The sequence below is a fragment of the Ostrea edulis genome, chromosome 3 (genome assembly GCF_947568905.1).
Source record: "Ostrea edulis chromosome 3, xbOstEdul1.1, whole genome shotgun sequence".
Taxonomy (NCBI): domain Eukaryota; kingdom Metazoa; phylum Mollusca; class Bivalvia; order Ostreida; family Ostreidae; genus Ostrea; species Ostrea edulis.
In genome coordinates, this window is record NC_079166.1 from 32334616 (window position 1) to 32360777 (window position 26162).

Consider the following 26162-nt stretch of genomic DNA (forward strand, 5'->3'; position numbering starts at 1 on the left):
ATGCTGTCTGACGTGTTTCATACCGATTGTTAAGCCGTTCTTGGCACACTGATTTTGACTGCGGATAACTCCGTTTACCTGGTCGGGATGTGGGGCTCGCGGCGGGTGTGGCCGGTCGGCGGGGGATGCTTGCTCCTCCTGGGCGCCTGATCCCACCTCTGGTGTGTCCAGGGGTCCGTGTTTGCCCAACTATCTGTTTTGTATTGCTTGTGGGAGTTATGAGATTGATCACTGTTCGTTGTCTTCACCTTGCATCAGTAGGTTGAAGTAGCTTTCAATATACATGTAGGTTTTCTAATTCGCAGGCGTGCAGATAGAGATTGTAATGATAATGATCAAATCTGCAGTTGTCATTTCCGCGAGGGCAAGACGGAGAATGGGCCAACCGTATTCAGCTTCAGCAAAACGTTAAGCTTCCCAGAAGTACCCACTCGAAAAAGGTAGGGGTTTTTTTTTTCATATAAGGGACTGGTCAACATTTATTGAGGGTTGAACCGGTGCATTCCATATAACCATTTTTAACAAACCCTATGTCCTATCTTCTAAGAATACACAAAAGTTGATGCTCTATATCAGATGTGAAATACAAAGTGAGTGTCCTATCTAATAAATAAACATATATATGTATAATTAAACAATGAAATAGTTCATTATCATTGCTACAGATCACACAGTCTAGTTAGAAATCTCATTATTTTTAACTTCTTTTTTGTTGTTGTTCAATTGTTGTTTTTGTTTAATTACTGTTTTCCTGAATTTGTCTCATATACATGCAAGTATTTTTCACATCTCAGTATTCTCTATCATATGATTGAAGATGTGTTTAGGTAAATTCTGGCATGGAGGTTATAAAACTTTTTGTGCATGTTTTCATACTCAAACTGAAACTATGTGCTCTAAATCGTACTCATACTCAAAAGTGAGTGTTTTAGTATTAATACGGTAAAAGTTTATAACATCCAGGCCTAGTCTGTATCCTTTAAGTTATGACCAACATAATATATAATATTTTTATTTTCTATGATTGAAACCATACTCCATGCAAATCTTACATGTAATTTTTGCAATTCTTTTCACAGCTGAATACTTATTTTGCGATTTTTAATTGCATGTTTTACTATTAAATATTTTCAAAGGTCCAGTATTTTATTGCAAATTTTCTCCAGTTTATTCAGCTTGGACATGAAATCAAGCATGCATTCAATTCAGCATTATTGTTTGTATGATAGATCTATAAGTTCTGGGATTTGAATAAAAACTTTTTATATTCTTTTTTCAATGTTACATTTGCAAGAAAAAATATTGCTGTCCTATTAGTGTTGAAAATAAAAAAAAAGTTGGAGTCCTATCAGAATGTAAGTCCCAAAAACTGTGTGTCCTGTCGCCTTTTGTACCAGTCCAAACCCCCAATAAATATTGACTGGTCCCTAAACTGCATCTTCACTAGTTGATGGTTTCTAATCAGCACTGCTACTTAAAAAAATATGAAAACTGTCACTGTTTTATGAGTAGCAGTGCGGATCAAAAACCCTCGACTAGTAGATGTATTAACTGGAATGCACAATAATTAAACTTAATTGAGCTACTCATTTGTGTGGTGATTAGATCTTGAAATTAGTAGGTTCCTCATAAATGTAGGGCCTCAAGATAAAATATTAAAATTTTAAATAAAAAACTAATTTTTAGGAAAAAGAAATCTAAAGAAGCTGGCAATGATGAGATGGATGAACAATCTGCATCTTGTAATGATCATGGTTATCTAGTTCATGACCATTCCTATCACATGACTTCAGATGATGATGTTGAGGCTTCTATGCCCATTCAAAAACAAATCAATTCAGGCAAGAAACAATCAAGTTCCAGTAAATATAGATATAATTCTCACTACATCAAGGCTTATACTCTTTATGACACCATGCCACAAGATGGCGATTTAAATGTTTTGTGAAATTATTTTTATTGATTGAAATGTTAGCTCAGTGGTCATAGCATTGGTCTGGTGAACCGCAGATCCCAGGTTCAAATCCGCCAGTCTTTTGTTTATATGTACTGATTTTTTTTTTTTTGAAAACATGTTTTTTATCCAAAATTGCATATTTTCTGCCATTTTAACATAAGTATTCATTATATATCATCATATCTTTCATAATCAAATCATTTCATGCTGATTTGAGAAACTCTTTCAAGATGTAGTGAGCCACCTTAAAATTCAATGACTGTAGTGTATGTGAAACATATAAATAAGAGGGATCTAAGGATATTATTATAAAGAAGTCATAAAAGTGACAGTCAGATTTAAAGTGATATTTACTCTGTAAATTAATGTATCTGCAGTGGAAAAACTGGAGAACGAGGTAAAAGAGCTCCAGGAAGAAATTCGGAACCTCCAAATGAGGAAACCCAAAATGACGGTGGGAGAAATCCTGGAAGACTCCGAAAAGGTAATTTGATTCTATCAGCATACTAAAAAATGGCTGAAATATTGCCAAAACAGCATAAAACCCCAATCAATTATTAAATCAGCATACTGAAAACATAATAGCAGTTTTCTTGTAAATTTTTGTATTACAAGCTAAATGCTCAAGTGAGCTTTTCTGATAGTCTGTTGTCCGTCGTCTGTCTGTCTGTAAACTTTTTACATTTTCAACTTCTCCAGAATCACTGGGCCAATTATAACCAAATGTGGTCAAAACCAACCTTGGGTGACGGGCTTTCAGGTTTGTTCAAATGAAGGGCCATGCCACCTTCAAAGGAGTGATAATCACAAAAATAGGTTGGGGTCTTTTAAAAAAAAAATTCAAGACCCACTGGACCAGAAGAGCTGAAATTTACATGAAAGCTTCCTGACACAGTGCAGATTCGAATTTGTTAAACGCATGGCCCCTGGGGGTTGGATGGGGCCACAATGAGAGATCAAAGTTTTACATAAAAATATATAGGAATTTTTTTTAAATATGAGCCAAGGTGACTCAGGTGAGTGATGTAGCCCACGGGCCTCTTATTAGTGATAAGTTTTTTTCCCTTTCCTACTTTTCAGATGCTGCTTTACACCTCATTTCCAGCATACGTCTTCAATGTTATTGTGCAAATTCTCAAGCGAATGGCCGCCGTTTAATTATTATGCTGGTTGGGAGGTCACCTGCTTTAGTTTAGAGGACCAACTGCTAATATGTTTGATGAAGCTACGCTTAAACTTTCGAGATCTAGACCTTGCTATTAAATTTGATACAAGCAGATCTACAATATCTAACATTATAAATACATTTATCTCTGCTCTTCATGAAATCTTTTTTGATGGTGTATTGAAAGCTGTGGGTATTCCTTCTCAATTAAAGTGCAAAGGGTCTATGCCAAAATCCTTTTCAGATTTCAACTCGGCAAGAATTGCCATGGATGCCACAGAAATCACCCAAGATATACCATCAAATATGAATAGTCAATCACTTACATACAGCAACTACAAAAGCCGACACACTGTAAAGGCGGTGACCTGTGTGGCTCCAAATGGTGCTCTTGTATTTACTTCCGATTTATATCCCGGTTCCACATCTGATGCAGCCATAGTACAGCATTGCAAAGTTCTTGACCAATTACAGCCTAGAGATCTTATTCTTGCAGATAAAGGCTTTAATATTTTTGACAAACTCCCTTCCGGGGTATCTTTAAACATTCCACCTTTTTTGTCAAATAAATCGCATTTTACTAAAGAAGAGGCAAAACTTTGTTATAAAATTGGACGTAGTAGAATTCATGTCGAGAGAGCAAACGAAAGGATAAAAAATTATGAAATCCTTAATCATGTGCCAGCTCAGTATAGACAGTTGACGACAAAGTTATTTCAATTGTGCTGCTGTCTAATTAATTTACAGGTCCCCCTTCTTAAGGAGATTGCTGACAAATATGAGCAGATTCTAGGCCACAATTTTTGAATGCTATACATGTTGACTGGAAATACATGTAGATCTCTCTTTGTATTATTATATGACAGCTATTTTAATTTGTTATTCACATGCATGATAGGGAAGAGATCAAAAAATCAATGTCAGATAAAAATCTAAATTCAAATACCATTAGTTATGGGGAGGATGATAAATATACCTGTAAATATGTCATTTGAAATCGATTTTCACATACAAATCATTATCAACATTTATGATATGTACTTGTGAGGAGGATCTTTATGAAAAATATTTGAATTTAGTTTTTTGTCAGTCATTGAATTTTGATCTCACCTCTTACAAGCATGATTCTTGGCAAATATATCAGATAAGAAATTCATACTTTGTACTTCTTAAATTGTTACTTTTGGGGATTTTATTGTTCCAAGTATTATTTTCTTTCAGTATATGTTTTTTGAATAAAAAAAAAGAACACTAAAGCTGAATGAGAGCAAAAGTTATATATTATATTAGATATATATGTACATCAAGTCAAATGAAAATTTTTCATATATTATAAAGTAGTGTTGATATATTTAGCAAATCATTCTGATAAAGATGGAAGAAAAACTGAGAAATAAAAATCTAGCATTGTTGAAATATTTTGAGCCCATGTGTTGTCTTTCAATATTCTAATAATTTTCAAGTCCACTTGAGTCCAAATGACAAGGTCACAGCATTGAGCTCCAGACAAATGAAGCTGTCCTTGTATCTGATGCCAGTAGTCATGTGTCCTTTTCAAAGTAATGTTACCATCTTCCTCTTTGACTGAAATATAGATAAAAGTGGTTATGAAATTCAATCCACCCATGCTATGCCAAAAAGAGGCCCACAGACCTTATCGGTCACATGAGCACTAGTGAAAAAGTATCACTACTCCCAAGGGCTATGAAATTTGGAAAAAAATGTCCTGTTCTGAATATCTAAGCTAAATTTTAATGTTCAGCAACAGTACAAAACAAGATGTATTTTTAAAACTTCACAGCCCTCAAAAGTGCATACAATGATCAAATGCTTTACATAATATAATATGTGTATTAACATTAAAGCATCAATAGATATGACTAATTTGGACCCATCCTAGAATCAAAACCCTGGGTTGTGAAATTCACCATTTTTTTTTGTACATAATTTTCTGCTATTCCGAAGTATGGATTTAGATTTTATACAGTGTCAGCAAACTTGTACAAAAAATATATACTAAGTTTGGCCCCACCTCTGGGGTCAGAACCCCATCCCAAGGGATCATAAAATTGTCAGTTTAGGTGGAGGTCTTCCTGGTCATCATTACTAGATGCATTTGGTTTTTCTTACACATGTGTAGTGTGAAGATTTTTTAACATTGGTCAAATCAAGAAGTTTAAAAATATGTAATTGTCAACACATGACGACAGACAACAACCAAGAGCTAAAAAGTAATGAGTCTGTGAGTCATTAAATGTCATACAGATAATGTCTCTAATCTGAGTCAATTACAGTGTATACCCATACCTAAGTAAAAATCCTTGATTGTACTACATGCATCTGCAACAGTCAAGTCCTTAGCTGAAAAAGGACATTTGACCTCCACTATGTCGGGCAACGTTTTCCTCTGAGGATGTTGGAGGTGCACATTCAAACTGTCTTTGAAAGTGCCTTGCACAAAACCATCAGGTGAAGCCCCTAAGACTCCTGTCTCATGAAGCCATATACCTACAAATAATATATTCTTAAATTAAATAATCTTTATTGTCCTCATAGAAGAATAATATCAATGAGATGTAAACAAATTTTTTTGTCAATAAAGATACCTGTTGGCAATACTGTTACACCCCCTTCTTTGCAGTATTCCTTTATAGTAACACTCTCATGTGTAACACCCCACTGGATGGGGGCTCTTTTTTCTAAGTTGTAGGCACTCAATAACCTTTTCTTTAAGGAGACATTTAACCTGGTGGAAAGGAAAGCATATGCCATTACTAATAAGATTCTTTTTCACCTGAATGTATTTTGAAATTGGGCTGAAATTTTATCCAATTCTATTCACCATGAAGATATGTTTACCTATTGCGCTTTGCAGCTGCAATGATTGGTCCAAAATTAGAAGCAGTAAATCTATGCTTCCTTACTGCTGCCCAGGTAGCATTATCTCTGTCCAATTGTGAGGAAGGCTGTTTGTATTATTCTGTCAGGTGAAACGATCAGTTGCTGCCTCAGCCATGAGAGTGGCTCCTTTGCTGTAAGGTACTCCTGGCACAAAAGAAGGCCTTCAACAATTGGTACAGGTAGTGCCTCAATCTCGGGTTCCTTTGACAGAATCCAATGCAGAGCTTTTAAAAAAAGAAAGAACATTAAAAAAAGCATTTGCATTTATGAAAAAAAAAAAACATTTTTATACATGTTCATGAAAATATTGTGTAGAGAATTGAATGTATTTATCTTTACAAACTAAACAAGGAGTTTTTTCCCCATTTAATTCTAAGTTGCTAGAACTTGTAACCAATCCATTTATCTATTCATAAAATAAGATATGTTCAAATCATCTATTACTTCCAAATACAATACTTTCAGTGAAATTCTTATTAAAGTATTTCAAATAATGGAAAATAAAACATGTCAATAATTCTGGAATAAACAATGCAAATACTGCATACATAATAAATCAATCACTACTAAAATTTGTCAACAACATCTGTCAAGTAAATCTTATTAATAACTAAAAAAAAAAAGACATGCAAAACTCTTGGTCAGTCCTAAGCAGGAAAACTGCTCATAAACAAGGAAACTGTTTTCAGAAAGATGAAAACAACCTGTAAAGCGCCCCAATTGGCCGAGTTGATTATGCAAAAATAACCTGTCGTCATCCGTTACAACTCTTTTGAGTACTCTGATTTATAAAAAAAAAAAAAAAAAAAAAAAGCATAATAACTTAAAACTTTCTTGTTTTTTTAAGGGATCATACAGACTCGACTTCTTCGATTACAAAAAAAAAAATTCAAGTAATGCTTGAGCAATCTGCAAATGATACTAGTTGTTTAATGGAGAACATAATTTTAATCAATATCAAAAACATAACTGAAATATGTACGTGTAATTAGGCTGATTTGATGGATACAGCTCCTGCATAGTTACTGTTTCCTTAGGTGGCGCTGACTTGGGATGTTTGACCCAACTACACTTAACGTCCGTTTTACTTGCCCTCTTATAACTACAAATATGTGTAAATTTTTGAGTAGAAAAATGCTAATATAAATTCATGTAATATACATGTCATATTACAATTTATCACATGTTTACTCCTTAAACCAGTGACATCACAAACGTCAGATTTACGTAGTTTGTTTACAAAATGTCAGAACGAATCCAAATTCCCAACTATACAGTACTGTAAGGTAAATGAATAACCAGGGTGGGGTTAACATGTGATAAAAAGAATCTCCCATGGTTTGTGGTTTGATTTGATTTAAATTCAACTGGTTGTGTGCTTTATATCCTCTCGCCAAGGCTCAGGAATAGAAAACACAACTCGTTGAAAGTAAATCATATCAAACCACAAACCATGTGAGATCCTATATAACATGCAAGCAAGTAAAAAATAGCAACAAGTCAAAATATCCCGTTGGCACTTTTTAAGGTTTATGTATTATAAATCTCATTACACAATTACAGTAAGGTACATAGTAAACAAGTCATTATTTTTATCTAAACTTACCCAAACAGTAGTGTTGCTGCCATATGGTGACATTTAAATTCTCCCATTGAACACTGGCATGAAACATCTTTTATGATACCATTGTCACTTTCTTCCAGAAAAACCTAGTATTGAAAAACACATGATGTACATGTATAATGTAAAACTTATACGGTACCAATTTTGATGCACCAGATGCGCATTTCGACAAATAATGTCTCTTCAGTGATGCTCAACCGAAATGTTTGAAATCCGAAATAACTATGAAGCTTTAGAGCTAAATATAGCCAAAACAGCGTGCCAAAAAAGTGGAGCCAAATTCGTTCAAGGATAAGAGCTATGCATGAGGGAGATAATCCTTAATATAAATAATTAATACATTGAATACACAATTGACTATTGTTTTATAAGACGTTACTGCTTAATGAAATGCTGTGTTAGTGTTAAACCATTAGGAAATATCAAATAGTGATCGAAAACTTAGGTAGGTAATTTGAAATTTCACACGATACATGTGTAAAGACATGTATGTAGTACTATTATACATGTTTAATAGTCGGTGGGGATATTCCACTAAAATTTTAATAAAATACATGATTGTATCGCATGTCTTTGAAGAAAAAATAGTTATCCTGAGAAGATTTCTACTATTATTCAATACCCTAAACTGAATTCTAGGCCTAAAATGACAATGTCAAATGGTTGATATACACTTACTTGAACTTTGTACGATGTATCTCGCATTGAGGCCTGCACCGACGAATTTATCACTCGCAGCTCATGGTCGAAGGTAAACCTCAACACCCTTCCACTTTCTACTGAAGCCTCGCTCTTTTTGGTCAGCTTGCTTTGGCCATTTACGTACGACGCCCAGTAGGCTATAGAGAGCGCCATGACTTTTACATTTACGACTGCCCGGAAGTGAAATTTATCGATAATTCTCGAAGATCACGTGCCGAGACTTACAGACCCTATTGAATCGGAATCCGACCCCGAGTCAGAAAGTGAAAGTAGTGATGATGACGAGATTGTATTGGTAGATTACAATCGTTGGACAGACAATATACGGGATATAAACATTCCTGCATTATGTGGACCGCAGCCTGGACCCACACAAATACTTGAGGTCGATAAAAAGGAGTTAGACTTCCTGAATTTATTATTTCCTGACGAGTTTTATACGACAATTTCCGAGGAAACAAACTCGTATTCGCAAATCTGCATCAGAGCAAAAGCAAACTCTGGATGGTACAACAGAACTCCTGAGGAAATGCGTGCATTTCTTGGTTGTTCAGTTGTTATGGGTATTGTTTCTGCACCTGCACAAGATTTTTGTCTAAAGACAAACTATTTCATTTGTCATGTATTGAAGAGAAAATTTTTGTTGGTGAAAACTGTTTGTTTTTGTTTTCTTTTGGGAAATGAACAAACACTTTTTATGGTAAGATAATCAATTTTATATGATTAGAATCAGCATTTATTCCTCTTTCTAACCTGAAAATTTCAAAAACAGATGTGCATAATTAATGAAGTAGTGGCTATTTATCTATTATCTGTCGATCATTCAGCAGCAGCAGGGAATCTGATAAAAATTTGTCTGGGGCACGTGCTGCAAAACACTGCTGGGGTTTATTTCAGATAACATAGCTGGGGCTGAATGAGTTAAAGGAGAAGGTTTATATAAGCATTGCCTGCTGTTATTCATAATAAAATACTGTTTAAACTTTAAAAAAAAAGAAATTGAAATTGTGCAAGCAACATTTTACATGTATTTACCTTTTCCTCGAGATCTTCCTCTTTTTGGCTCTTCTGTAGATAGATTTGATCTGCTTCTACTTCTGTAATCATAGATAAGACAGTTATGTTGACTTAAATTACCAACACAGTAAGTTATATTTACAATCAAACTTCTGGAATTAAGGGTGTCACAATCCTGTAAAATACACGACAATTACATATCATCAATGCAGTGCAATGCATTGCATTCCATTGTTTTCAAAATCACCCAAAACTCCTTTCAAGAAGCTGAGACAGTCAGTGGATTTTCTCAACAACACAAATGCTTGTATGAAGACTTTTTTTGAAAATGAAAATCACCACTGTGACTAACGGAATTTGAATGAGGTCTGATTCATACAAACATGCATCAACAGCAACAATTCAAGAACACTAAAAAAAATTTAACTTAACAGTTGGATAGTTTCATGGATTTACAGGTTTTTTGACATCACACCTAAGACGTAAACATAGGTAGTGATTGCTCCTTCGCCAAACGCTCGGCATTTAGAAGTGAGAATCACAAGTCTTTCAAATGTGACCTTAAAAACGGAGCTCCTGTGTCGCAGCAGGCGTTGGCACGATAAAGAACCGTCACTTCTACGGCCATGGGTGCTGGGCAAAAATAGTGGTACTTCACCTACAACTGGTGACATCTCAATATGAGTGAAAAATTCTTGACTGGACACAATACAAACAAACAAACAACCACTCTTAACTATCCCTGCAGCTATTCAATTGAAAATTTATACATGACCTAATGATGGCACAAAGTGGGGTTCTTACGTGATGTTTGATATGGTGCAACAATATACAAATATAGCCCTTTCATGAGGTCGATCCATAGATATATCGACTTAAAATAATAATATCTAGTACACCTGTAGTTTATTTAGATTTAAATGGACATTTCTAAATGGTGTAGTCTGTTGCACGGAAATTCTGATATCTGACTAAACACAATACATACATGGTATCATATAGGATTTAACATTCTTTTTGATAAATTATTTGATTCTTATAATTTCAATTCGTTCACTGTATTAACAATTTCAAAAACTTGAATAGTTTCCCAGCACTACATTAAAATTTGTTTTCAAGCCTATACGAATACATCGCGTTTTCGAATTTATTGACATGTAAATTCTTGTTCAGCTTTTTTTTTTCCAATCAAAAAGAAATGCAGGGATTTTTCAACCAAAGAATTAATTACTACCCTTTTCCCACAAAGAGGAAAATTGAGAGTCACAGGCTTGAACCAAATGTCGAAGGTGCAAAGCAGCTGGGGGGAGGGGGGGGGGGGGTCCCCCTGCAATTTTTTTAAATGGTGCAAAGTCATACAATCTGAGCATACCTGAGGCTGCTTTTCAAAGATCTAAAATGCATTCACATTACAACTTTGAAGTTACAAAATTCATCGTATTGCACGACACATCGACATGCAATGATGACCCAGATTATGACACGCTTGATCATTAAGATGTTTTACACAGATGTGAAGAAAGAATATATTTGACAAACGTCTGAATAATAAAAATATAGCAGAATGTTGATTCCGATTTAATCTAGATACATTTTATGAACAAATTCTGTGCGAATCAAAGGGAATTGTTTACGTCTTTCCGAAGGAAAAAATTATTCTTTTAAAGAGAAAAATTTAATTTGACTAATTTTGGACAGAGAATACTGTCTAATTTTGACAATAACTTAAAAAAATCCCTGAAATGTAATAAATAACATCGGAATTATATAGAAACAAGAAGTCATTTCCTTGCCTTTTACAAAACCAGTTTCAAGTTTCTAACTGGATTTGGGTGCTGGACTTGGGAAGGCTTTAGGTGTTGATTTTTTAGGGGCAAGGCTCTGAGAGGCTAACCCCGTGTTCTTCTCCCTGCTGGCATCTCCGCAACATTGGAAGGAACCTCCTCTGTTGCCTTTGCTTTGCTGGCTCCTCGTTTCTTACTCCTGGGCATGCTCAATTATGTTTAATTATCTGAAATTTCAAAAGATTTAAAAGTTATACATTTCAACAAAACTTTTATAATATGAATCAACACATATCTGCTGAAAATGAAGGTTATCTATCAAAAGGTCTGCAGAATATGGATAGTGAAACTTGCAACTGTTCTATATATTGCTGGTAATTAGCATGTAATTGAGTAAGCCTTCGGGAACCAGTTGCACGAAGGTTAGTTAACTTTAACTAACGGTTAAATTGTCATTAACCTTACATCTATATAGCGTTAACTGTCACTTAAATCTAAGTACTAACTTTTGTGCAACTAGGTCCTGGTGTGTAACTCAATATTTTGTTCTGAGCAGGTAATTGAAAACATGGCCTTGCGCTAAGATATTGTTATACATCAATAAATTAATCTGTCTTGTCTTTGTAATTCCTGACACACATTTATTTATCTACACTCTGACTGGTCACATGCTATAAATATATATATTCTTGTTTAAAACAAGAGAAATGAATGAAAACTATAAATTCCAAAGAAAAATCTATCAAATAATATGAATATGTCATGTGTTTGTGTACATCACAGGGTTTTGACTTAATCCGGGTAAACTTATAGTATAATAGGAGAGGTGTCAGATCAATCTGTCCTTAGATGGTCCGACCCCTTGTCAATCTGGTCCATTCTGCTTAAGTCAATCCCCCCTAATCCCCCCCAATCTTTATTGAAGATCTAATAAAATATCTAATTACTTAACAAAAATGGGAAGTTTTTGCATGCATACCATAACACAAAATTAGTAGAGATATTATAAGATAAATTTTAGGTCTCTGAAGTTAGATATTAAAATTCGATAACTGTGGGATTTAGGTTTGTACATAAAATTGTTTAATATCAGGGATTTTCCACCCTGTTGTAGGGTCCGAAATTCGGCCCCATTCCCAATGCAAAATAGTATTTTTTCCCAATTTGTCTACAAAATTTCCCAATTAAAGTAAAATTGTCTTGTTTTGCAATATTGTCATGGGGAAAGTGAAATGATTCAAAGAAAGAGTTATCAAATGAAAAATATATATATATATATTTATTGTGCTATACGACAATACAAGATGGATGCCGATATTTTAATACTAATAATACGTACATCGAACCCGATGCATAACAACATAATACACTACATCTCCCCCCTTTAGGCAAAAATGACTTTACATTGATAATGCAAATTTACATACAGCTTTAACTTTAGCAATGTCTGTAAACAAATAACTAACTGAACACGGGTAAGTCAATTAAGTTTTGAACACAACTGGAAGTTCGATTCACAAACAATTCACAAAGTTTACAAATTTAGTCTCTTTGGGACACTTGACAGTTCGGCCCGAGCGCGTAACATACGAAGCAGGTTCAATGTCAATTTCCGGACAACGCGTTTCACTAGTTGGTGAAGGTTGTGCACTAGGAGGATTGTCCATGGTTTGTGGTTCGAATTCATCATCAGATTCCGGTAGTTCAACAGCGTTGGCCTTATCTGTGGATTTCCTCAAGTGTCTAAGATTCCTTCCGACTTGGACTAAATACGATCTGGGACAGGAGTGTCTATCTACCACGGTTCCAGGTTTCTACTGTCGTTCTCCATTGTTTGGCATGATCCTGACACTATCAGTGGGTTTTAGTGGTTCTAGTTCCTTTGCGCTGTATCTCTGATCAAAGTGTTTTTTTCTGATTGACTTTGTTCAGCTTCATACGGGCTTTAACTGTGTTGTCATGATAAGCGGTAGGCTTCAGTACTTCTGTTGAAGCTGGCATTGTGTTACGTGGTCTTCTGTTCATCAGTAGCTGAGCTGGTGACAGGTTAATAACTTCCAAAGGTGTCGTACGATAGTCTAGTAGTGCTAAATATTTGTCATCCGCTTTCCGCCAAAGACGTTTAACTGTCTGAACGGCTCGTTCAGCTTCCCCATTGGAGCTCTGGAAGTTTGGGCTTGATGTCTTATGTTCAATGTCTTACACTCGACAGAATGATTTGAACTGCTGTGACGTGAACTGAGGTCCATTATCTGACCGTAGTTGTCTAGGTATTCCATGACAAGAAAACACTGACTTCATAGCTTCCAGCGTTGAGCTGGTTGACGGAGATTTCAGCTCAACTACATCAGCATAGTGTGAAAAGTAGTCCACTAAGATGAGGTACTTTTTGGACTGAAAGTCAAACAGATCACATCCTACTACTTGGTATGGTAGATCTTGTACTGGTGATGGCTTATGAGGTTCTGGGGTTTGTTTGTTCTGAAAGGTTGCACATTTTGAGCAATTGCGCACGGTTTCCTCGATCTGGGAATTCATACCGGGCCACTAAGCGACTTCACGAGCTCTCTGCTTACACTTGACTATCCCAAAGTGAGATTGATGAATAAGTTCAAGCATGTGCGGTCTAAGACTTGATGGAATGACGATCCTCATTCCTTTGAAAATGATACCGTCCATAACAGATAACTCGTCTCGCGAGTTCCAGAAACTGTGTGTGCTGACAGGTGCTTGGTCTCTGGTGTCTGGCCAACCATCAACAATTATCTGGTACAATGCCTCTAGTTCCGCTTTAGTGTACTTTGCGATTTCTGTTTGTTTTTGCTTGCTCACAGATAGGAGATCAAAAGCCTTGATGTCCCACATGTCAAGTTCGGACTTAGCTTCAGGTAAGTAGGCTCTAGAGAGTGCGTCTGCTACAGTCATGTCTTTCCCTCTACGATATTTCACATCAAGATCATACCATTGGAGGCGCAAGTGCATTTTCTGTAGTCGCATAGGCGTAGATAGTAATGGTTTCTTGAAGATCTGCTCCAAAGGTTTGTGGTCATTGTAGACTGTAACCCGTTTACCAAATATGTAGTGATGAAATTTGGTAGCAGCATGCACGATGGAGAGCATCTCCTTTTCTATCTGGGCATATCGCTTTTCTGTGTCAGTGAGCGCACGAGATGAATATGCAATTGGTCTGTCATTCTGTACAAGAACTGCTCCGAGTCCATCTCTCGAGGCATCACATTGAATTTCAATGTTTTTGTTGACATCATAGAATCCTAATGTAGGTGAGGAAATACAGAGTTTTTTCAACTGCTCAAAACTTGATTGCTGTTCATGTTCCCATCTGAATGCTGTATTTGATTTCAGGAGGCACCTGATCGCTGCCTCTACTTGACTCATGCTAGGGATAAATTTACTAAGATATTGCACGATGCCTAGAAATCGTTTCACTCCCTCCTTGTCCGTTGGTGGTGGCATCTCCTTTATTGCTCTGACCTTTTCTGGATCTGGACGAAGACCATCCGCCGTTATGATGTGGCCAACATAAGGCACCTCCGTCTGTCTTACTTTGCATTTCTCAAAGTTTAATTTCAGGTTGAACGCCGTTGCTCGCTCAATTACTTTGTGTAAAATGCTGTCATGATGTGTTGTGTCTCGTCCTGCAATAAGGATGTCGTCCATTATGGCAAACGTGCCATCTATGCCTTCTAGCATCTCGACCATGATTCTTTGGTAGATCTCTGGCGCCGACTTAATGCCGAAGGGTAGCCTCAGCCATCGATAACGTCCTATAGGAGTGTTGAAGGTCGTGAGAAAACTTGATTCCTCATCCAGTTTGATCTGCAGAAATCCGGACTTAGCATCAAGCACTGAAAAAACGTTCGTGTTTGGAATGGCTGAAACAACGTCGTCTATGGTTTTCATAGGATGATGTTCCCTGAGGATAACTTCATTCAGGTCTTTCGGGTCTATGCATATGCGGACTTTGCTGTTTCTTAGGCTGACGACCATAGAACTGACCCAAGGTGTAGGTTTACTGACACGGGTTATGAATCCATTCTCCTCCATATCTCTCAGTTTTTCGGTGATCAGTGGTCTGAGTGATGCAGGTTGTCTTCTGACTGGGTGAACTACTCCTTTGGCCTGAGGATCAATCTTGATCTTGTGTACTCCTGGTAGAGTGCCAGTTGTTTTCACCAGTTCTGGAAAGTCGTTGAACTGATCCATTGTTGTAAAGTCAGACATTTTAACAGGATTCATCCTCTGTATGAGATTGAGGCGTTCAGCTGTTATTCCTGTGATCACGTTTTCCTGATGAATGTCAACTATTTCGAACTCAGCTTGAATGTTAGTGTCTTCGTTCCTGAGTGGTAGTTGCACGTGAAACTCTGGACGGATAGTATGGTTTGTGAATGAGCGCAAAAGTTTGTTTGATTGGCTTTTCACTCCCGTTAATTTACTCTGGTGATAATGGTGAGAGACAATGATATTGAACTTTGCTCCTGTGTCTATTCTGAATTTCATAGGTTTCTCACATACATGAAGTGTCACTAGCCACCTGTCTGTGTTCTCCTGACATAATTTAGTATCATCTGTAGCGAGAATATCGAGAAGATCATGCTCGTCCACATCGCTGATATTCATCTGGGACTGTTGTCGCTTGCGGCATACTGATTTCCAGTGTCCAGTCAGTTTACAGTACCGGCATGTACTTTTCAGAGCTGGGCATTTGTTGTTCAGATGGTTCGTACTAGGGTCCAAACCACACCTATTACACATAGGTTTAGAATTCTGTTGTTTTGGAACACTAGTTTTCCGCTTTGATGTCTGTCGCACTGTTTTCTTGTTGTGCTGTGGTCTAGAGGTTTTGATACTGGATACTGCCTGAGCCTCTGAGTATTCAGCTCCTTGGAACATGTTTAGCTGTTTTTGAGAGAGTTCATATTGTCAGCCTATTTGTAGGGTTTTGGCGAGTGTTAGGTCATGTCCTTGGTCGAGTAAGCGTTCTCGGACCTTCGTGTGCGCAACGCCTGCGATAATCGCGTCGACAAGAATGTCGTCTGTGTCTGCGTACTCACAATCCATAAGAATCAGTCTCAAATCTTTCACAAAATTGTCAAAGGACTCACCATCTGTTTGTTTTCTCTGTTTCACGCGAAATCTTGCGCCTCTCTTATTCTTCCGGGGTCTTACGTAATCCTCAAACTTTTTCAAGATTATCTCTGGATCATCTTGTTCCCCTTCATATCAGGCAAGTGTGTTGTAGACTTCCCGTCCGTGTTTCCCTAGCCACATTCCGAGCCAACCCGCCTTGTCCTTTTTGTCAGCTTTACACAAGGGACCTTTGTAAACAAATTCCACATGCTGTCTGAATCGAAGATATTCGTTATAAATATCGGGACTGTCCCAGTCCATGGACGGTTGCTCGAAATTAAGAACAGACATGGTTTATTCTGACACCATGCGCTATACGACAATACAAGATGGATGCCGATATTTTAATACTAATAATACGTACATCGAACACGATGCATAACAACATAATACACTACATTATTGGTTTGACACAAATTGTGGACCAGAGGCCCGATACCACCAAAAGTTCGGAAGGTCTACCTGAAATTTTGGTAGAAATTTTCGTCCGTCGGTACACTTGTTCAAAGTGCAGTATATTAACTAGATTGTTCATTTTCTTTGAAAAATACATGTTACATGATTCTATTGTCTTCAAATTTTCTCCATAAAATAATTCAGCAGCACTACTATCATAGTTCATATATAAAACACTAGAAATAACGGCAACTGTTCGATAAATCCGAATTTCCTCCATTTTTCTCTTTGATTAATACGTGCTATATTGTTACTTCACTTATTATACCCACTTCCTTAACCTATCTAAGAGTTATTAGGTCAATATCATATATATTTATAATGTATTTTCAGTGTACTTTATGTGAAAAATAATTTTTTTTAATCTTTGAAGCAGCACACTTCGTTTGGAGCAGGGACCTATACTAACTGTTAGTATATACTAGGTCCCTGGTTTGAAGCTCTAGTCTAATCTCCAGAAATGATGATATTGTATGCTGCATTGTATAAACAGAATTAGTTAAAATTTAGCTTACTTTGATCATTAATATTAACATATATACATTTAGAGATATATTTACTTTAGAAAATGATTTTATTGGATGTGAAAATATAACTTCCCAAGCCTGGTGTTTTTCTTACTGATTGAACAAGTGTATTGGCTTTGATAATATCACAGAGAGTTTCATGATGAACTACATCATGATTTTAAAAATAATTTATATAATATGGTTGGGCTGTTTATGTCAATTAAGAGCAATACAATATATATTGAAACTCCATGATTAAATCTGAATTTAATTCAACTTTTATTTAATTTCCTTACTTTTAATATTTCCATTGATTTTTTTTTTCTATTGAATTTTTTTCCTCTAGTATTAAATAGTATAAATACACAATATTATTAATCATGATGCAAGTAAAATGGGGAAAATGCTGTCCATTTTCTCTTCCTGACATTTTTGAAGGACCTTCTGAGAACTAGAAGCTAGGGTCACTTGAAAATTTGAAAGTTGGTGTTCCGTCAGTTCATGCACCATTGAAAATAGTTTTAAGTGTCATTTAACCCTGATTGCAATGAAAAACAGAATGTTAAGATAAGAAAAACTTCCATGAATGAAGAGTTAAAACTGTGAATTTCTAAAATTCCCAATTTGGACAAAATGAAGTTAAAATTCCAAATTTTAAAGGCCCAGGCCCATTCCCAAAATGGTGTGGAAAATCCCTGTTTATACAACAATTAGGCCATATAATTTTTGCTTGAAGTGTGATAATCAGTACAATTGGTTATGAAAAAGTGTGCTCATTAATTATTGTAAAAACATTGTTATTTAAGTTTGTACAACAATCACCTTTGTTAAAACTTTTAGGGTTTTGATCATAGCTGCACTGTTTTACAATCTTTGATCATTAATTGCAAGAATAACACCTTTTATTGAATAGATTTATATTGGTTTGACCATACACACATCTTCGCAAGCCAAGTGTCCGATTCGCGTACTCTCAGGTAGATGAGAGTAAGCGAATCGGACACTTGGCTTGCGAAGATGTTATAGACATGGCCGAGCACAAAGTTGGTACTCCTTTTGGTGTAAACAACATTTGGGACTAATACACAGAGTTTATTATCGGTTATTCATAAAATTATTTTGCACCATTACGGAGATCCTATGGAATTGTAGCCCTATCCCGAAAACGTCAGAATTAAAAAAAAATTGGATAAGGCTACATTATTGCAGCTACACGGTCACCTATCTGGAAAATGAAGGTCACTTGGCTGTGCTAGAATCATCCATAGATGCTTCCCGTGGGTTGCTAATCGGAATTCCTCGGATGTTTCGCACGCCCAACACCAGTGGCGTTGTGAGGCACCCGAGGAGTAGATTCGATTGATTTATTGAAAATTATCACTCATCGGACAATTACAGAATAGTGTTTTTAAATCATCATGTGGTGTTAATATTTTAGTTATTACATATTGGGAGATTTTCCCCTATTTTGCGCCCCTGCCCCTCTAAAAAAGCCTCACAAAATAAAAATTTTATAAATTGGGGTGCAAAATAAAAAAAAAAAAAAAAAAAAAAAAAAGAGGGGGGAGGGGAGAAAATCTCTCAAAATGCAATAATTAAAAAAATGTAATAAAACACCCCTTTCCATTTTACCGTCAACATAAACTACACCTTAAATTTGTCCCACAACATCCCGTTAATTAGATAATTAATGTTTGCGAATTTGTCAATGTAAGAACATTAGCAAAATAAATACTGCAGCGCCTAATGCAAACGGATTTAAACAGAATTTTTATAAAAAACACCACTCAAATAGATTTTGATCCCTCTGACAAAAATAATCACTTTTGCAAAACAACTTGCTAGCTCAATTTCCTCTTGTTGATGGTTGAATTGTACTATTTATAGCTTTAATTTCACTCTTGGTTACCTACGTAGTTCTGAATTGAAATTGACAGTGTTTATGTACACTCTACAGGGTATAGAGCGGCTATGTTTTATACACTACAGTTTAACTCTGATAGGTTTTATCTCTACAGGGAAAATAGCAAATATCAAACTGCAGCGGGGAAAAAAGAACGGTATACAGTATTTTTACATCCATGTTCCTTCTTGACTTTTTGACAGAGTGTATGACTGCCACGCCCCCTTGCTGGTACGCCTACAACGTGACGTTGGACGATTCCTTTAATGGGCGTAGCGGAGGGACAACCCTTGTCAGGAGAACAGCTTTAACCTCGGCTCCCTACCTCGCTGTGGTGTTGTGCAGTAGTACAAGGCTAGAATCACATTAAATATTAGAAATTTTAGCATTATGTTTAGATTTTTTAATACTCGGTAATAGAGTGTTAGCTTATTCAATCACTCAACGTTGTCAGTATATGTCAACTTTGTGAATATTGACAGCTGGGCGGATAAGCCCTTTCTAGATAGTCCGAAAATCAAGTAATAATCCTGTGAGAAAACATACAGCATGGTGTTTAGGGCTGGACAATGGTATCAATAATTCACTCATCATGGAAGTGATTAGGGCTCGGCAGTAATATCGATATTCCTGTGTGTTGCCACAATATATTTCTTAGAATGTTATTATCGCAATAGTTTTTTTTTTTTTTTTTTTTGAATTGGTATTTTGGCATTTAAATATTTCTTCATTTGCAGACAAATAGTTGACACATTTAAAAAGTTAAAAAATTTATATATTATGATTTTTTCATCTGTCAAATGGGGATTTTTTTATCTTCTTTTTTACCATTTAGAGTTTCGATTTTATCTTTGTATCTTTTTCCCCCTCTTAATGATAAATTAAAACCTTTAATTTTTTTTTTTAGAATACATGTAGGTAGACTTTCTCATTCTTAGGCTTTCATTGTAATTTGTCGTTCTAAATATTGCCATAACATATTGCAATACAGTTTAAAATATCGCGATACGAATCCTAAATGATAGCCATGATACTTAGAGTGGAATGTACCCAGTAAACATTATATGGTTATACTCCACTTGGACTAAAGTGTACCCTGTAAATGTTTTACGGTTACTAATACACTCCGTTCAGACTCATCATTACGCAGTACATATTCTAAGGTCATACTCCGCTCAGACAGATTACTTAAAATGGAATGTACTCCAGGCGCGTAGCCAGGCGTACATTTGTACGCACAAACGTCCACATCATTTTAGCAAGAGAGAGAGAGAGAGAGAGAGAGAGAGAGAGAGAGAGAGAGAGAGAGAGAGAGAGAGAGAGATTAGAAATATCAAAAGGTAGTGAAGGGCAATATTTATGACAATTATATTTGTCCTCTCCGGAACTGTTATTAACGGATTCAGTTTATATTCACTCCTATAGTTTACAAGGAGAGTTTCCGATATTGCTCCATGTTGAGTCAGTCATGGCGAAACAAATGAAGATATTTTATGAAGTGTACGTAAAATGCGTTCAGGAGGGTCGAATATACACATCGAAATCGTCTAAAATTTATCAGCTTCCGGGGCGTCACAACCTGGACCCCCACCAGGGCTTTGTCTTAGACCCATTGGGGTCCTTAAGGCGGCCCCCAAACCCCCTGCCTACTCGGGCGTCCACATCAAAAGTACCGTGGCTTCGCCAATGTACTCCATAAATACTTTAAGGTCATACTCCACTCAGACAAATTACTTGAAGTGGAATATACTCTGTGAATATGTTAAGGTCATACTCCGCTCAGGCAGATTACTAGGAGTGGAATGTACTCTGTGAATATGTTATGGTCATACTCTGCTCGGACAGATTGCTTGGAGTGGAATGTACTCTGTGAATATGTTAAGGTCATACTCCGCTCAGACAGATTACTTGGAGTGGAATGTACTCTGTGAATATATTAAGGTCATACTCCGCTCAGGCGGATTGCTTGGAGTGGAATGTACTCTGTGAATATGTTAAGGTCATACTCTGCTCAGGCAGATTGCTTAGAGTGGAATGTACTCTGTGAATATGTTAAGGTCATACTCTGCTCAGACAGATTACTTGGAGTAGAATGTACTCTGTGAATATGTTAAGGTCATACTCCGCTCAGGCAGATTGCTTAGAGTGGAATGTACTCTGTGAATATGTTAAGGTCATACTCCGCTCAGACAGATTGCTTGGAGTGGAATGTACTCTGTGAATATGTTAAGGTCATACTCCGCTCATGCAGATTGCTTAGTGTGGAATGTACTCTGTGAATATGTTAAGGTCATACTCCGCTCAGGCAGATTGCTTAGTGTGGAATGTACTCTGTGAATATGTTAAGGTCATACTCTGCTCAGGCAGATTGCTTAGAGTGGAATGTACTCTGTGAATATGTTAAGGTCATACTCCGCTCAGGCAGATTGCTTGGAGTGGAATGTACTCTATGAATATGTTAAGGTCATACTCCGCTCATGTAGATTGCTTGGAGTGGAATGTACTCTGTGAATATGTTAAGGTCATACTCCGCTCAGACAGATTACTTGGAGTGGAATGTACTCTGTGAATATATTAAGGTCATACTCCGCTCAGGCAGATTGCTTGGAGTGGAATGTACTCTGTGAATATGTTAAGGTCATACTCTGCTCAGGCAGATTGCTTAGAGTGGAATGTACTCTGTGAATATGTTAAGGTCATACTCTGCTCGGACAGATTGCTTAGAGTGGAATGTACTCTGTGAATATGTTAAGGTCATACTCCGCTCAGGCAGATTTCTTAGTGTGGAATGTACTCTGTGAATATGTTAAGGTCATACTCTGCTCAGGCAGATTGCTTAGAGTGGAATGTACTCTGTAAATATATTAAGGTCATACTCTGCTCAGACAGATTACTTGGAGTGGAATGTACTCTGTGAATATGTTAAGGTCATACTCCGCTCAGGCAGATTGCTTAATGTGGAATGTACTCTGTGAATATGTTAAGGTCATACTCCGCTCAGGCAGATTGCTTAGTGTGGAATGTACTCTGTGAATATGTTAAGGTCATACTCTGCTCAGGCAGATTGCTTAGAGTGGAATGTACTCTGTGAATATGTTAAGGTCATACTCCGCTCAGGCAGATTGCTTGGAGTGGAATGTACTCTATGAATATGTTAAGGTCATACTCCGCTCATGCAGATTGCTTGGAGTGGAATGTACTCTGTGAATATGTTAAGGTCATACTCCGCTCAGACAGATTACTTGGAGTGGAATGTACTCTGTGAATATATTAAGGTCATACTCCGCTCAGGCAGATTGCTTGGAGTGGAATGTACTCTGTGAATATGTTAAGGTCATACTCTGCTCAGGCAGATTGCTTAGAGTGGAATGTACTCTGTGAATATGTTAAGGTCATACTCTGCTCGGACAGATTGCTTAGAGTGGAATGTACTCTGTGAATATGTTAAGGTCATACTCCGCTCAGGCAGATTTCTTAGTGTGGAATGTACTCTGTGAATATGTTAAGGTCATACTCTGCTCAGGCAGATTGCTTAGAGTGGAATGTACTCTGTAAATATATTAAGGTCATACTCTGCTCAGACAGATTACTTGGAGTGGAATGTACTCTGTGAATATGTTAAGGTCATACTCTGCTCAGACAGATTACTTGGAGTGGAATGTACTCTGTGAATATGTTAAGGTCATACTCCGCTCAGGCAGATTGCTTGGAGTGGAATGTACTCTGTGAATATGTTATGGTCATACTCTGCTCGGACAGATTGCTTGGAGTGGAATGTACTCTGTGAATATGTTAAGGTCATACTCCGCTCAGACAGATTACTTGGAGTGGAATGTACTCTGTGAATATATTAAGGTCATACTCCGCTCAGGCGGATTGCTTGGAGTGGAATGTACTCTGTGAATATGTTAAGGTCATACTCTGCTCAGGCAGATTGCTTAGAGTGGAATGTACTCTGTGAATATGTTAAGGTCATACTCTGCTCAGACAGATTACTTGGAGTGGAATGTACTCTGTGAATATGTTAAGGTCATACTCTGCTCAGGCAGATTGCTTAGAGTGGAATGTACTCTGTGAATATGTTAAGGTCATACTCCGCTCAGACAGATTGCTTGGAGTGGAATGTACTCTGTGAATATGTTAAGGTCATACTCCGCTCAGGCAGATTGCTTAGTGTGGAATGTACTCTGTGAATATGTTAAGGTCATACTCCGCTCAGGCAGATTGCTTAGTGTGGAATGTACTCTGTGAATATGTTAAGGTCATACTCTGCTCAGGCAGATTGCTTAGAGTGGAATGTACTCTGTGAATATGTTAAGGTCATACTCCGCTCAGGCAGATTGCTTGGAGTGGAATGTACTCTATGAATATGTTAAGGTCATACTCCGCTCAGGCAGATTGCTTGGAGTGGAATGTACTCTGTGAATATGTTAAGGTCATACTCCGCTCAGACAGATTACTTGGAGTGGAATGTACTCTGTGAATATATTAAGGTCATACTCCGCTCAGGCAGATTGCTTGGAGTGGAATGTACTCTGTGAATATGTTAAGGTCATACTCTGCTCAGGCAGATTGCTTAGAGTGGAATGTACTCTGTGAATATGTTAAGGTCATACTCTGCTCGGACAGATTGCTTAGAGTGGAATGTACTCTGTGAATATGTTAAGGTCATACTCCGCTCAGGCAGATTTCTTAGTGTGGAATGTACTCTGTGAATATGTTAAGGTCATACTCTGCTCAGGCAGATTGCTTAGAGTGGAATGTACTCTGTAAATATATTAAGGTCATACTCTGCTCAGACAGATTACTTGGAGTGGAATGTACTCTGTGAATATGTTAAGGTCATACTCTGCTCAGACAGATTACTTGGAGTGGAATGTACTCTGTGAATATGTTAAGGTCATACTCCGCTCAGGCAGATTGCTTGGAGTGGAATGTACTCTGTGAATATGTTAAGGTCATACTCTGCTCAGGCAGATTGCTTAGAGTGGAATGTACTCTGTGAATATGTTAAGGTCATACTCCGCTCAGGCAGATTGCTTGGAGTGGAATATACTCTATGAATATGTTAAGGTCATTCTCCGCTCAGGCAGATTACTTGGAGTGGAATGTACTCTGTGAATATGTTAAGGTCATACTCCGCTCGGACAGATTGCTTGGAGTGGAATGTATTCAGAACATACATTAATTGGAATGGACTGAAATTATGAAACACAAGCCACTCTTTCTGAATACATATAGATATTTGAAATCCACGAAATTAAACAATGTCACCAGTAACGTCTAGATTCCTTGTATTTCAGGTACAAGTTATTCCTTGCTGCTAACTTAACAACGACATTTTTAAACATTGGAGACGGGAATGGATCAGGGGAGGATCATTGTGAACTCGTGGGCGGGTCTGAATCCACAGCGGTAACTGCGGGAGATTACGTTAACTCTCCAGCTGTTTCAGGTGCACCTTAAAGTCATCGTTTGCTTTTAATAGATATTAAACCCTATATGCATTTTATATGGGGTGCTGTTGATATTTATTGCCGATTATCGTTCCATGATATAAATATTTCCTTGTTGATATCAATGATTTGAAGTCATAATATCGAAAATTATGATTCTTAATTTCAATAGTTCTGTGCTAATTTATATCAATATATGGAATACATTTAGCTTATATCTATGATTTGCCTCGGGAAATACACCTGTCGGCTTACTATCGGAGAACTGGAATCTTACTGACTCCCTCAAATATGATCTTTAACTGTATACTGTTGAAACCCTGTAACATCAACTGAATTGTCAGTAGCTTGCCTCGATTTCAAAACTGATCATAGATAGAGCCTGCTCTTGCGTTCCGAATCAGTTGAGAGACATAAACGCCATATGCAGGTGATAATGGAATATTGCTACTGTACATAGAGATGACGAGCTGACAATGGACAAACTGAAGTCGTCCTATTTGTCATAAGTTTAGTGCTGGTTATCAGTTCTTAGTAATTTAATTATTGATATAAGGGATCAAAAGTTCATTGTCTGAAAAAAAACTAAATTCACATAATTTTCACCCCTTCTTAAAACTAAATATGGTGAATGTTGAAACTAATCAATCAACAAGTAAAAGTATACGAGTATAAATAACACTCTGTATACCTTTTCTACTGTTTATTCACCAATGAAAGTGTACATTAAAACTATTAAATGTTCATTAACATGTAATATTATTATGTTGTTTTTATCAGTCATTTGTCTTTTTTCTTTTTCCACTAAAGTGTAATCGATGTCGAATGACAGAATCTCACGGAAGTTTTTACCCCTACCCCACCCCCTAACTATTTGAATTTAGATTTTTTACAAGACATCGATCTTTTGATCTCGTCCCTAAGATATCATGCCCCAATATTCATGATATCCTCAATTGTTGTTATCAATAAATATGAAGGGATGTAGAATTTTTTTTGGGGGTTGGGGGGTTGGATAAAATTATATAGGCAATAGTAAAACGGAACCCACCAGTGAATAAAACGTCAATGGTCGATTAATGATCAATATTTACACATACCGAACAATTAACAAATTATCCTTAACAACTATCCATATACAAGAAAGTACATCTTGATTTGCAGTTTACTATCGGAGCTCGGCAGGAGAGGAGTTTTCCTTTGGAAACATTGGTTATGCAGAAACAGAATACTATTTCAATTCCTATTTAGAATGTGGAGTATCAATTCCGGGAACTGACGCCGTGGTCTAGTCGGATTTTATTTGTTCTATAATTGACGCTGTGCGGAGTTTGGTTAATTAACGTTGATTGATCCTCATGAGATGTCGTAGGTTTTTGTAAAAATTTTAAGTTTATTGAATGAAACTTCGTATATGATAGAAATATAGGAATTTTATTCATTGGATGAAATAAAAAAAAAAAGGTAAACTATTGCTATTGAAAAAGTTTATAATTATCATAGATTATCATTTATTCGTAATTACAAAAAATGTTTT

At 36.7% G+C, this 26162-nt stretch overlaps 1 protein-coding gene and 1 pseudogene across 1 annotated transcript; both read left to right on the top strand.

Annotated features, from left to right (window-relative positions):
- Nucleotides 1-1720: 1720 nt before the first annotated feature.
- On the top strand, nucleotides 1721-3929 carry LOC130053533 (uncharacterized; annotated as a pseudogene).
- A 15210-nt stretch (nucleotides 3930-19139) lies between these two features.
- Nucleotides 19140-24635, top strand: LOC130053357 (fibronectin type III domain-containing protein 1-like). The gene is made up of 2 exons (XM_056160500.1): nucleotides 19140-19523; nucleotides 24473-24635. The coding sequence occupies exons 1-2, from the start codon at nucleotides 19348-19350 to the stop codon at nucleotides 24633-24635; spliced, it is 339 nt and encodes a 112-aa protein (XP_056016475.1). The 5' UTR covers nucleotides 19140-19347.
- The last annotated feature ends 1527 nt before the right edge of the window (nucleotides 24636-26162 follow it).